This window comes from Notamacropus eugenii, chromosome 5 (genome assembly GCF_028372415.1).
Source record: "Notamacropus eugenii isolate mMacEug1 chromosome 5, mMacEug1.pri_v2, whole genome shotgun sequence".
NCBI lineage: Eukaryota > Metazoa > Chordata > Mammalia > Diprotodontia > Macropodidae > Notamacropus > Notamacropus eugenii.
This window is the reverse complement of record NC_092876.1, coordinates 430,633,088-430,647,796: the sequence shown is the minus strand read 5'-3', so window position 1 is coordinate 430,647,796 and position 14,709 is coordinate 430,633,088. Positions and strand designations below refer to the sequence as shown.

At 37.1% G+C, this 14,709-nt stretch overlaps 1 protein-coding gene across 1 annotated transcript in view; it reads right to left on the bottom strand.

Moving 5' to 3' along the window:
* Positions 1–14,709, bottom strand: part of LOC140507145 (amine oxidase [flavin-containing] B) — a 147,218-nt gene that overhangs the window by 28,208 nt on the left and 104,301 nt on the right. The window contains exons 7-8 of the mRNA XM_072615120.1: positions 3,201–3,342; positions 1,068–1,217 (exon numbers count right to left, since the gene is read on the bottom strand). Coding sequence (XP_072471221.1) covers positions 1,068–1,217; positions 3,201–3,342 — 292 coding nt within the window. The remainder of the gene's footprint in view (positions 1–1,067; positions 1,218–3,200; positions 3,343–14,709) is intronic.

Sequence of the window (14,709 nt, the reverse complement as noted above, 5' to 3'; positions counted from 1 at the left end):
TAGGTATGGCTACCATTAGACACAAATAGACACACACACACACACACACACAAAATAATTCTATATAAACTTCTATTTATCAGGTCTTTCGATGCAGACAGCACCTTTTTTTCATATGCCCTTTATAGTCAATTTGGGTATTTATAACAGTCAAAATGACTTATTCTCTCAAAGTTGTTCTTCAAACAATATTGCTGTCACTGTATACAATGTCCTCTTGGTTCTGCTTATTTCACTCTTCATTATTTCATGCAAGTCTTTCCATGTTTTTCTAAAATCATTAAGCTCATCATTTCTTATGGCAGAGTAATATTCCATCACAATCATATACTACAATTTATTTAGCCATTCCCTCATTGATGGGCATCCTTGCAATTTCCAGTTCTTTGCCATCACAAAGAGAGTGGCTATAAACATTATACAACATATGGGTGCTTTTCCTCTTTTCCTAATCACCTTTGGAAATAGATCTAGTAGGAGTATTTCTGAGTCAGAGCGTATAGGCAGTTTAAAAACTCTTTGGACATAATTCCAAATTGCTTGCTTTCTGTCTTTGGATAGTTTCAATTGTATTAAATTTTAAAAAAAAGATTTTATACAATAAAACAAATGTAGCCAAGACCAGAAGGAAAGCAGAAAATTGGGGGGAAATTTAAAGACAGTTTATCAGAAAAGGGTCCCATATCTAAAATGTATAAGGAACTTTGTCAAATTTATAAGAATACAAGGTATTCCCCAACTGAGAAATAGTCAAAGGATATGAACAGGCAGTTTTCCAATGAAAGAATCAAAACAATTTATAGTCATATAAAAATGGTCTAAATTATTATTGATTAGAGAAATGCACCTATTAGATTGGCTAAAATGATTGAAGGGGAAAGTGACAAATATTGGAGGGGATGTGGAAAAATTGGGACACATTCATTGTTGGTGGAATTGTGAATTGATTCAACCATTTTGGTGTAACTTATTTTTAGTGAATACATTTTGGCCCTTAGGTATCATTTACAGAACTCTCAATCATATAAATATATTATTAATTAAAATACTAAAAGAACTTTAATTACCTCGTATATCTCATGGTTCAGAGTCTCCACAATAACCTTATCACCTGACTGATCAATATGCATTACAGCCCTTTCCAGCTTTACTCGGTCTCCAAGAAGTTCCATTATCCTCTCACTCACTTGACCAGAACCTCCAACAAACTTCCTTTCCTGTCAAAGAAAGACATACCATAAGAGGTGGGATAGAGGGGAAAGGAAACAGTGTTTAACTTCCTCCTCTCAATGACTCAATGACCATCCTTTCCACTTTCATTTTGTTTTTCTCTTTTCCTACCCTCCCCAGAGGTATATTAATATTTATTGGCTGCCTATGTGTCAAACATAAGATTGGAAGGAAAAAAATAAACTCATTATTATTTGTTCTGGACATCAGACTTTAATTAATGCAGGCAAAGGAACAGAGAGAGAGACAGAAGAAAGGGAATGAACACAAAATGAGAAGGCGGTCACAAATTGCTCGAGAGGAATTTCCAAAGAAATTTTCATTAACCAAGAAGAAAAAGAATTGCCTCCAATCCTTGAGGATAGTACTGAAAGGTTTCCTCATTATACTTCACTGTAGTTCTATTAAATAAAATATGTATAATACTCTAAAGACTATGCCTAATTAGTGGGAGTGGACTGATCACTTCCACCTCCTGTGTCTTTCCTTGGTACTTCCTACTCTCTTTATCATATTATTGATGATCTTTGAAAGACTGGAGGTCTTACAAGCTGATTGGTGGTGGTGGTGGTGACACCTGTAAGAACTGTTGACATTTTCTTCTGCCTCTCTACTGGGTTCTGATATATTTATCTTGAGTTCCTCATAGGTGGTGGTGTTCCATATGCTGGTGCTACATGGCAATAATAAAATAAGGTCTTGGTAACTGGTCCCATCACTTTCTGGCAAAATGAGGGAGAAGAAATGGAAGCAGCATCAGATTTTATGTTCTCAGGCTCAAAGATCACTGCAGATGGTCACTGTAGCCATGAAATTAAAAGATTAAGTTAAATTAAATTAAATTAAAAATTAAAATAAATTTAAAAACTCCTTGGAAGGAAAGCTGCGGCAAATCTGGACAGCATACTAAAAAGCAGAGCCATCACCTTGCTGACAAAGGTCCACATAGTCAAAGCTATGGTTTTTCCAGAAGCAACGGATGGCTATGAGAGTTGGAGTATAAAGAAAGCTGAGCCCTGAAGAAGAGATGCTTTCAATTTGTGGTGCTGGGGAAGACTGGAAAGAATTCCTTGGATAATAAAGAGATGACATCAGTCAATATTTAAAGAAATTTACTCAGACTATTCACTGGAAGGCCGAATGCTGAAGCTGAAATACAGTGACCACATAAAGAGAATAGAAGAGTTATTGGAAAAGCCCCTGATGTTGGGAAGAATTAAAGGAAAAAGGAAAAGGAAATGGCAGTAGGTGAGATAGATAGTGTCATGGAGACAACGAGTTGGAGTGGACAGACTTCAGGAGATAGTGGAGGATAGAAGGGCCTGGGGTGTTATAGTCCACTGGACCACAAAGAGTTGGATGTAAACGCAGGATTGAAAAACAGCCCCAAATTCTTGGCACCTACGAGGCCCTAGAGGGAACTCCAATTTGGGCTACTTTATTTAAAAAACAAAGACGACTGTTCCAACTATTTTTTTACTGAAAAAGAAATCAAAAAGTTTTTTTTTTTTAACTGTCACTGTCTGGCATTATCTGAAAGTCATAAAAAATGTGTCTATTTGGATTTTAATCTTTTAACACCACACAAATGTCCTTACTTTAAAAAATAACTTACTGAGAATGTACTCAATATGTCCATTTATTTTGTTTTTAATGTCTTTGTTCTAGAGCTTCATAAATATTCTGTTTTTGCAAAAATCTTTGGTTGCGTTGATTCCAAATACATTTAGATTTTTAAGATTACACTCCCAGTTTCTGTTATTATGAATATCCATCAACAAATAGTGCCTTTCTAAAAATATAAGAAGGCTCAAATTACTATAACACAGTGTTCTTATTCTCTCTCTCTCTCTCTCTCTCTCTCTCTCTCTCTCTCTCTCTCTCTCTCTCTCTCTCTCTCCCTCTCTGCTCTGTTCTTTCAAGTTGAAGTAACTTTCAAACTAGAAACATCCATTGATAATTGTGGGTACCTGTCCTCCATTGGTTGTTGCAAGGATTCTGGTTGTGCCTCCACACTGCTTCACATACCACAGGAACCAGAGTGCAGAGACTTCATGTGTCTCAGCAGTGACACAGAGATTCACAAAGAGTATGGCAAGTTGTTTGGCAGATCTGTATAGGAAACAGAAACAGAATTATCACTGTGATCATCCTCAGGGGAAAGAACATATTTAATTTTCCAAAAAAATGTTCAGATGAAAAATTTAGACGACAAGATCAAAATTAATATTGTCAAGCTCCTCAGTGTATAGACTAGGAGACCAAGATCAGGCAAGGTTATGTGACTTGAGAAGCAGCATAGTATAAGGGATAGAACACTGGACTACTTGGTATGCCAGTTCTTTTCACGGACACTAAAGTCCAGGTCCCACCATGCCACTCCCATAGTCAACATAGTTGCTCCCTTTTGTTACCAGGATTAAACACAAAATCCTGTTGGCATTCAAAGACCTTCATCATCTAGTCCCTTCCCATTTCCAGTCTTCTTACACCTAATTACCCTCCCATTCCTACATCATATATACCCTTTGATACAGTGACACTGGTCTTCCTGCTGTTCCACAAAGGAGATACTCTTCCTCTTGGCTGGAATGCTTTCCTTCTTCATTCATTTCTGCCTCCTGGCTTTCTTTAATTTCCAGCTAAAATCCTACCCTGCACAGGAAGCTTTTCCTAATCCTTCATAATTATTTCCTTTTTATCCTGTATATGCCTCATTTGAACATATTTATTTGTTTGTTTCCTCCATTAGACTTTAAGCTACTTGAGGTCAGGGACTGACTGTCTTTCACCTTTCTTTGCATCCCCAGGGCTTGGCACAGTGCTTGGCATATGGTAGGTGCTTAATAAATGCTTACTTACATACAAATAAGCAAATAGCAGTTTTCAAGAATTGGCTGGGGCACTGAGAGATTGTGTGACTTGTTCCTGATCACAAACCTAGTATGTGTCTAGAGGTAGTATACTCTGCCCCACTGCTGCTCATAGTGGTGAAACTTCACAATTTCTACCCCAAATTGGTCCCCATAATGCTGTTTCCCAGTTATCTTGACACAATGCCACCACACACATACTGCCGCTGCCCCATAACCACCTCTTTCTTAGATACATTTCCTTCCTCCACTACAGTATAAGCTCTTTGAGGGCAAGACTGCCTTTCTTTTTTGCATCTGTATCTCTAGAACCTAGCACAATACCTGATATATAGTAAGTACTTAATACATGAATTTTTGTCCATTTATCATAGTTTTAAAAAAATATTTTCCTCTTAGCAATCATATCTTACTCAAAGTCACCCTTGAAACATACATAATACATTCTCAAATGTCTCACAATGTTTCTGTACTTCAATGGATTTGTGATCTCACTGATAGGGGTAGTCTGTTCGGTGATACAAGCTGAACACAATTCGTGCCTTTTCATCCTGTGTAATTTTGGTCCAGGTATTTCTACAAATCCTTTAGAAGTAGTCCATTCAATGTGTTTCTGCATCTCTTCTAGATCTTCAAATATTTCTTGGGGACTATTGGTGGTACAAGGATTATCCTTCACAATCATTATCCAGCATTTCTATGACATTGCATTCTTGTTTTTCTGAAAAATTTTTTCCTGTGGACTAAAATTTTATCTACCTTTTTTAAATAGTATTTTATTTTTTCCATTTAGAAAGAAAATTTTCAATATTCATTTTTGAAAGATTTATCATTCTAAATTTTTTCTTCCCCTCCTTCCTCTCCACCCTCCCCAAGATTCCAAGTAATCTGATATAGGTTATACATGTGCATTCATAATATTTTTAAGTCATGTCTCCTGCACTCTTCTTGGTGAGCTAAGACCTCTTGTGACAGTATGCTTCTTCTTTGCCCTTTTAGTTTTATTTTTGTAGCTTGAAGTATCTCATGTTTTGCAGCCCCAAAGTATCACTAGTGAGATCACCAAGTAAGAAAATATAAAGGGAGAAGGTGGGGGGAACAGGATGGAGGTCTTGGGGAGGACATCTACAATTAAATATGAATAATCCTTTCAGGGCTCTTTATGAAATGTAATTTTATTGCATAATGATTAATAAATGATATATTTAATACTTTTGTTTTTCTACATTTTTTGATGAGACCTTTGCATCCTGATATATAGTCAACTTTTGTAAAGGTGCCAAATACAACTGAGAAGTACACAAATTTTTCTCTGTCCTCATTAAGTAATTTCCAAAGATCTTCATTTCTAATTTTTCTCTAGTTTTATTTAAGTTTTCATCTTCTTTCTTGTTTATTTTTGGTCATATTTGTCTAGGTCTGAAATAGATACATTGAGGGCCCCAATTATACTTTTACTGTCTATTCCTCCAATTTTATGATTTTTTTCCTTTAAGAATTTAGATGCTATGCTAGTAGTTGCACATATGTAATATATTGATATTCACTCATTATCTGTGGTGCCTTTAAGTATATTTATATTTCCCTGCTTGCTTCTTTTTTGGTCTGTTTTTACTGTAGCCTCATCAGACATCATGATTAGTATTTTTAAGTTCAGTTAAGCTATAATAGCTTTTACTTCAGTCCTTCATTTTTACTTTATGCAAATCTCAGTTTTAAGTGTTTCTTGCAAACAACATTCTGTTAGTTTCTGTTTTCAATCCATCCTGCTATCCTTTTGTTTTATACATGAATTTATCTCATTCACAATTATGATTTTCAATTGTGTATTACCCTCCATGCTATCCTTGTGTGCTCTTTTTGCTTTTGCCTTCACCTTTATAAGAAGTGAACAGTAAAGGAGTAGGAGTTTCCTCGACACGTGATTGTGTAAGTAGAGCAGCTTGTCCCCTCTCTGCAAGACTCTTCTCTTGTTCTTTCCCAATTTTGGTCCCATGTTTTTCCTCTTTCACCCTTTCTTTGCAGTTCCCCCTGTATGGTCCCCCCTCCCATGTTCAAAATTATTCTGCTGATGACTTAAAAACAACTTATCTATCCTGCCCCGTTACTCCTCCCACCTCTCCCTTGTCATTGTCCCCTACTTTTACCCCCTTTAATTTTAATGTATTTCTGTACTAAAATCTTTACTGTGTATGTAATTGTGTTCAATGTTACTTTATACAATTCAAATGTAAGTGAGATTGATGGGATGCCCATTGCCCCATCTCTTTCTCCATGATCATATGCTCTTCATGTTAAACATGTTGATGATGCAGTAGTGCTTTCCTTCCCCTTCTTCCTCTCCAGTGTTCTCTAATCTCTCTCATTTTCATCTTCTAACTACTGAAGGATGGTTTTCAGGCACTTAAGTTCATCGTGATTTTATAAAAAATTCTTTCGGTGCATGGTTTTCAAGTTTTCTTACAATGGTTTTACCTCATTCTAACAATCCTTCTGCTGTTCTGCTTTTGAGTTTCAAGTATGTGGTCCTCCTTTTTCAGAGAATCTATTCTTGATAAATTCTTTGCTTACTCTAAATTACCTTCTTGTTGGTAGTTTTTCCAATATCTTGGAGAGATCTAATTTCTATTTTTTGTTACTTCTTTTAATTTTGTAAAAATTGTTCTTCTAAAACCATCCTGAAGGTCCTTTCCATTGCTCGCTGTGACTTTGAGGCACCTTGTATTAGTTGCTACAGTACTTTTCCTCTCATCTACAGTCTTCAAATGAGCTTTTTTTATTTGGTCTACAATCTTTGTATTCTTTATACTGAAGAATCTTTGGAGTTGTTGAATCATTTTTCTTTATCACTAGTCTCTCTGCTATTTATGCTGATGCCTTCTTTCCCTAGGTGATCTTTGGCTTATCCTGGCATATGATGGAAAAGAATTGAGCTTAGATATAATTCAGACATCTTGCCCAAAGTTTCATGATTAACTTTTGGGACAACGAGTTCAGTAAAGTGACTGAGAGAGAAAACCTGCTGCAATGTTTAGATGACAGATGTAAGGAAATGAAGAAACTTCAGAGTTTATAGACATGGTTTCAATGTTTTCTTTTATTTCAGTGAAAGGGAGGAGATAGAATAGTAGCTAGATGGGGTAAAAGATCAGATTGTCAGGACTTCCTCCCCTTCCCCTTTAGTATTGCATGGATCTGAACATGCTTGTAGGCAGCTAGGAAAGAACCAATGGAGAGGGACAGGAAATTCAGTCCTAGAATAGGAAAGTACAGCATGGGATCAAAGGAGCAGGAATTAGGTCTAACAAGAAGCAGCTAAAAATATTCTTGTGGCTGGAGGAAAGACAAAGTAGGTTATGATTCTGATAATTTGTGAGAGATGAAATTAAAGATCCCGTCATTGAGAACCTTAGTTGTAACTCTGGCTAAAGTCCTTCTCCTAGTCATTACGTTAGACATAATGTTGAGTAAGTTCAGTGCAGTAGTTAAGACTTTCCCTCTTTAATATGAACTGATGTTGAGAAGGAATTTGTTCAGGGGAGAAAGACTGCTCTCATTTATGAACTTTCTACTCTGGATTCTCTTACATACATTTCAGTCATGTGCTCCTGATTAAAGACTTTCCCATGTTTATTATCTTCACATAGTTAATCACAATGTCTCTCAATCCACTGTTGAATAAAGTCACAGCTTCAGGTGAAAGCTGTTTCCTATTTATTATATACATAAAGTTACTCTCTATTATGAATTTTCTGATGGATAGCAAAGGTTATTTACAGAAGACAGGTCTTCCCACCGTCATTATATTCATAAGGTTTCTCTCCAGTGTGAATTCTCTGATGTTAAGTAAGCTGTGAGCTTTTTTGGAAGGCTTTCACACATTTGTTTCATTTATAAGTCTTCTCAGCATTATGTGTTAGCAGAAGACCTTCCAGTATTCATTGTATTTGTATGGTTTCTCTCCAGTATGAATTCTCAGATGTACAAAAAGTTAGGTACTCCTCTTGAAAGCCTTCCCACATGCATTTATTCTACATTTCCTCCCCTCTGAATTCTCTGTGTGCAATAAAGTTTGTATTCAGAAGGAAGTTCTGCCACATTCATTACATTCATGATTTCCCTCTACTATGAATTCTCTAGTGTACAGAAAGGTAGGGTGCTGCTATTGAAAGTGTTTTTTACATTTATAAAGCTTCTGTCCAGTATGAATTGTCTACTGTCAAGCAAGGTGTGAGTTCCACTGGAAGACCTTCATGTAATTATGACATTTTAGAAGGTTTCTCTTTAATATACAGTTTCTGAGTTTTGGTGAGGCTGGAATTATAACAGAAGGACTTTCATTCTCATTATAATTAGGGGATATTTTTGAGCATATTCTATCAATTTCTGAGAATAATCTGAAGCTATTTCCATATGTGTCACCTTTAGGGAAAGTATTTCCTAGTGATATTCTCTATTATAGAAAATGTCTTGTCTCAGAAGAGCAATTCAGGCACATTTGCCATGTTCATGCCTTCTCACTTGATTAAGATGGATGATTTTTACTAGTTCAGAATGTTTTTTCCTTATTTCTCTGCTCTCTCCAACCTGGCCAGACTCCTCACAGCTTGGAGATACCGATACTAACCATGGGAAAGCATCCCAGATATCTTTCTAGGGATAATTTTATCATGGAATGGTGTTGGTTTTTAGGTCTAGTCTCCTAATTTGCATAGCAGATTTCAGGGATATCCCCCCATCTCCAGTGTCTAGGGTACTTCCTCTTGCTTCAGCTAGTGGATCACATCTCTTGGAAATGACAAGTCCCAGGTGGACCAAGTTACTGGAGTTTTCCTGCTTTACTTTCCCGTATAACTTTTTCAGAGAAGGGTCTGGGTGCTCCCACTCTTCCAGAGTGAAGTCCCCAACCATATCCTAGAATGCCACTGACTTGTTGGTAGGAGGTGTTACTGAGCACTTCTTCCCTGGTCAGAAAGGAGTCTCGATATATTGGCCCCTAAAGCCCAGAAGCAACTGTAAGCCTTGGGCACATGCATTGGTTAGGTACCCTGAGGCCCTGAGGGAAACCAGGGTCCCTACTCTAGAACTTCGGGATTCTAGAAGAATCAGCTACAGGACTTCTAGTACAGAGCAGGAAGTAGACGTGATGAGATTGTTCCGGAGGACAAAGGTACCATTTTATGTAGAAGCAAGGACGATGCATGTACACAGCAGGCACCTTCCTACTAAAGCCAACAGTCTCAGGAGGCCTGACTACTTAGGCCTTATCAGACAGCTTTGGGTGTCCCATCTTCCCCTGCCTTCCAGTTTCTGCAGGGCTGCCAAGGGAGCAAGATGAGGTCTCTAACCCTCTGCCCACAGTGACTGCTCAAAGCCTTTGCCTTTTCTCCCATTTCAGGGCTGTGAGCTGAGGCCATGTGCTTGTCTTCTAAAACTATTAAAACATAATAAAATCATGCATAGACCCACTATCATGTTAATCTTTGGTACCCTTAAAGATATTAGGATTTCAAGAATACATTTATTTCTTATTACCATATTAACACATAAACAACTCATCCCTACATATTCCCTTTCGATTAAACATGTATGTTTCTCAGCTCAGATGCTACCTTCTTCAGGAGGCCTTTCTTGCTTCTGTCCAGTGTCAGGTCCTTTCCTTTGAAGTTAACTTTCATTTACATTACATGCACTTTTCCCCCTTTGGCATCCTCTCTGCCCCATTAAGGGAAGCAACCATGTGTTTACCATTCTTTGAATGCCCACTGCCTAGCACACAATGTAGATGTTTAATCAATGATGCTTAATAAGTGCTTAATAAATACTTGTTGACCGACTCACAGACTTGCCCAAGGTAGCGTAAGAGTTAGGATTTGAATCTACAAATCCAGATTCTTTCCATAACACCATGTTCTCCAGATTCACCTACTTTGTACCTATGCAGTTACTTTATAAAAATCATCATTCACTATCTGACATATACATGTCACGAACAGGGAAATCAAAAGCTGCAGCTTTGTAATTAACCGGCATTCTTGAAAATATTTCAATTCAGTTTGGCAAGACAGGCAAGCATGGAATAAAGAAAAATAACTGAACTGGAGACAGATCTGGGTTCTCGTTCAGGTTCCACCAGCAACTGACCAGCAAGTCACATTGGGCAAGTTACACGTTCTAGGCCTTTTTCTTGATCTATAAAATGAGGAGACTTGACTGACTGATCCTCAATGTAAAATCCAGTCCTCAATTTCTATGACACTGAATATTTGTTGAGGATCTGCTAGTGATAATCCTACCGTAGTGAATATAAAATATTAGGTATGCTCCCTGAGACGATGCCAGCAATTTCATTGAGAAGGCAAGATCTCCATTGAATTACTGCTGTTGCTGAGTTGTGTCCAGCTCTTAGTGATCTCATTTAGGGTTTTTGTGGCAAAGACAGTGGAGTAGTTTGCCATTTCCTTCTCTAGCTCATTTTATAGATGAGAAAACTCAAGCAAACTGAGTTGTCACACAGGTTGTAAGTGTCTGAGGCCAAGCTTGAACTCAGGTCTTCCCGATTCCAGGCCTGGCATTCTATCCACCACCTAGCTGAGGAAACAGTTAAGTTGAAAGAATAATTCATGTGTGACTGCTCATTTAGTGTGGAAGAAGAAACATCAGAGAAGGGGTCAGAGATCTATGTCTGAGGTCCAGTTCTGGTATTTATTAGATCTGTAACCATGGAAAAATAATTTAAACTCTGAGTTTCAGCCACACCAACCGGGAAATTCAATAATGCTTACACTACTTATAATAAACATACCATAGGATTGTTGTAAGTAAAAAGCTCTATAAATCTTAAAGAGTTTATTTTTATTTGTGAATCACAATAATAAATATGATTTTGGGCAGGACACTTAAAAGATAACTTATCTGCACCAACAACAATAATACTTAACATTGACATAACACACTAATATACGATTATTTAACATGTACATGGGTGACATGCTGTTGGAGTTGAGTCTCTAAGTCCATTTTGCTATACTGAGTCAAATGTGTTTTGTTTTAACCAATAAACAATAATCACATAGAATCTTCCATTTTTCATACTTCTCCATGAATAGTGAGGCTGAGAAGATAGAATGTGCTATAGAAAATTGTTTGTAAAAACACCATTCCTTTGGACTATTTTCTTTTTTTTTAAAACTAATTGGAATATTTTCATCAAGGATGTCTAGGTCTACAGATAAAGACCAATATCACTAAGAGTGATGCAGATGAAATAGAAAGCATTAGGGTCAGTACTTGATGTCCCTGGAATTACTCTTTTTTTTGGAGTATTAAAAGTACTTGATCAAGTACTTCATTTTTTTCATTCTTTTGGAATGTCTACAATGAAGAGTCTTGCACACATATAATTAAGATGCCATCATACAAAATTCTCTGGCAGATAGAACCACAGTAACTTTGTTCAGTGATCTGCATGCATCAGTATCAAGTTAGGGATATCATCCAGATAGTGTCACACAAATAGGTGGGCTACCATCATGAGAATTTGCTCAGCAGAAGTAGTGTGGGTCATGGCTACTTCCTTCAAGACCAGAGGGAAATTCTAAGTCCAATGCATCAGTACTTCCTGAAGTCTGTTCCTCTTTCATTCTATCCTATTTTTAAGCTATTTTCTTCTTTAAGGATATTTTTCCATGCTGACTCCTTAGCACTTTCGATTTAGGCAATCTTATCCTGCATTCTTTCCAGGATCTTTTTGCCCATATCTTTCTTCCTTTTTATCTTTTCATAATCCCAGTGAACCGTGTGATCAGCAAGAATAGTATAGATAACAATCTATTACTACATCTACTACTGCCTGCATTCTCCTTCTACTTCCATCATGGGTTACCATATTCTCTTATCAGAGATTCATGCCATTATTAAACCCAATAACCCAGGGGTAGTTAGGGGGAGCAATGGATAGAGCATTGACCCTGGAGTCAGGACCTGAGTTCAAATTGAACCTCAGACACTTGACACTAACTAGCTGTGGGACCCTGGGCAAGTTACTTAACCCGGATTGCCTCACCAAAAACAAAACAAACCAAAAATCCCTAGTAATCCTCTGAATCAGGGACATTCCCCAATTGTCCTCTTATTTAGAGACAAAGACAGATCTGTGATCTCATAGATTCACATCCTCTTTCCATTGATGCACATTATAATCCTACCCTACCTTCTTGTCTTTTGTGCTATTTAGCTATGTCTTTCTATAAATCCTCCATAGATATACTCACTATCCTGCAAGCCTCCTCTGGCTCTTTTAGTATATCAGGAGTGTGTATCACTGTAGCACTCAGTCTGTCTATCTGTAACTTCTCATTCTTATTACATTACCAATTCATCTCCTTTGCTGGTCACACATGTCCTGCACGTTTTCCCTTACAAATTACAAAATACTGACAATCATCATAGCCTGCATCTGTTCACACCCACCCTGTTTAATGAGACAATCAATCAACAGTGATTTATTAAGTATTTGCTATTTGAGGGGCACTATGCTAAGAGTTGGGGATAAAAATCATGGTCTTTGTCCTCAGAGAGCTCAGACGAAGGGGCATACTTCTGAAACCTAGGAAGCTGACCTAAGAGTGATGAGACAGTGTGAAGGTCAATGACAAAATGGAATTTGTTTGGTGTGAATATTGAGAAAACCAATAGGATTCTATCTCCTGAACACTGACTCCATCTTGTGCTGCCACATGTATTATCCTCCATCTTATTTTTCTGCAAATCATCTCCAAGAAACTAGATGGTATAAGCCATCTACTATTTCAAACAACTCAACTGAAATTCACTCTTCCCCCCTCCCAGCTTGGAAAGCCCCTAATCCTTCCTCCAATTAGAAATCAGATTACCTAATTTTATATCCTGGTTTGTGTTCTTGTTTGTATTAATTGCTTTCTTTTAATTAATTGGTCTTATTTGTTTAATTATTTTTAATACATAAAAACTTGTCTCACTGTATGCAGGGTCTTTTGGACTGATTGGAGACTAATGACCGTTTGTTATGTCTGTTTTGCTAATAAATCTTATAGCTTAGTTTGTGTTTTCTCAGTTATTGTAAGTTATCTACCACAAAAGCCACCTTTAACTTCCTAAAATGAGGCACCTCTCATTCAAGACAAGCAAAAGAATGGGAAAATAGTGCAGAAGCTGCTTTGCAATATTAATCTTTTCCCGTTCTCTTTTCCCTGGATGGCTTGTTTATTTTTCTTCATGAAAAATCCTACAAATCTAATCCAATATGGAGCTGAGAATGGGTTTATACACTTGAGGGGATTTGTTTTAAATCCACCTCTGTTTCTAATCAGAGCTATTGCTATACCACCAAATGATCAACTGCTGTGACTGCAAATCTTATGATCCTTAACAATAATTACCTGCATTGCTAATTGTATTTTCCTTATTTGTTACTCCCCTTAAATGATGCCCCAGGATCTGCCAATGCAATAAATGATAAGAAAAAAATAGACAATGCTATTTTCACTTTGATGCAATATTCCAAATGAATGCTTCGGTATTTGCTTTTGATGGATGGCAAGCTTTTCTTTGACAGGAGAGATATTGCTCAGCAATCTATTTACTTCAAGGGATATTGCAAATATCTCATAATCAAATTAACTTTAAATCACTTAAATTAAATTTTTAAAAAAGCTGTGCCATCTAGCAATTTGGGGTGGGACTTGGGGAGGAAGAGGCAATAACAGAAAAGAATCAAGCATGACAGCCTGTCAGCTTATCACAATTCCACAAATATCAGCATTTACGGATACATCTGCTGATTCTAGTTCCACATATACACAAGAGCAAATTTCAGGACAACAGAAAGAGGTCTTTGGCCAATGGGATCATTGATTAGTTGAAAATCTTTTTAAAATAGTCACTTTGTTTTACCTGTGCCCCAATTTCCTCATATGTAAAACCAGAAATTGTGCTGGATGATGTCCAAAGTTCCTTTTGGCTCTTAAAGTCATCTGAAATATACCTATTCTTAATCAGGCAGATTTCCAATCTAATCTATAAGTTACCTGTTCTTTGCTTTTTATAAATATTAATAAGAAATGGAAAGTGTTAAAATAGGAAGGCAAGGGACAAAAGGTACATTATAAGTGACAGTGTAGTCCTCCCAGATTTACTTCCCTCAACCCAACACTGTGGTGAAGGTTGGCTGAATATTATCCTCATTTTAATAATATCATTCATGTTGTGGGATCTAGATGATGCTGGATAGAGCGCTGGATCTGGAATCAGGAAGACCTGTGTTCAAATCTGACCACAAACACCCACTCACCAGCTATGAGACCCTGGGCAAGTTACTCTGCTTTCCTCAGTTTTCTCATATGTAAAATGGGGATAAGAATAACAAATCGCAGTGATGCTATGAGGATCAAAGAGGATAATAATTCTAAGCACTTAGTATGGCATTTGGCACATAGTAGGCACTATATAAATTTTAGCTTTCATTGTTATTATCATTTCTGTGCACATGAATAAGTGAGGCATAAGGAAAGTAGACTGATTACCCAATGATACAGAGCTAGAAAGCAGTAAGACTGGAACTCAGGTC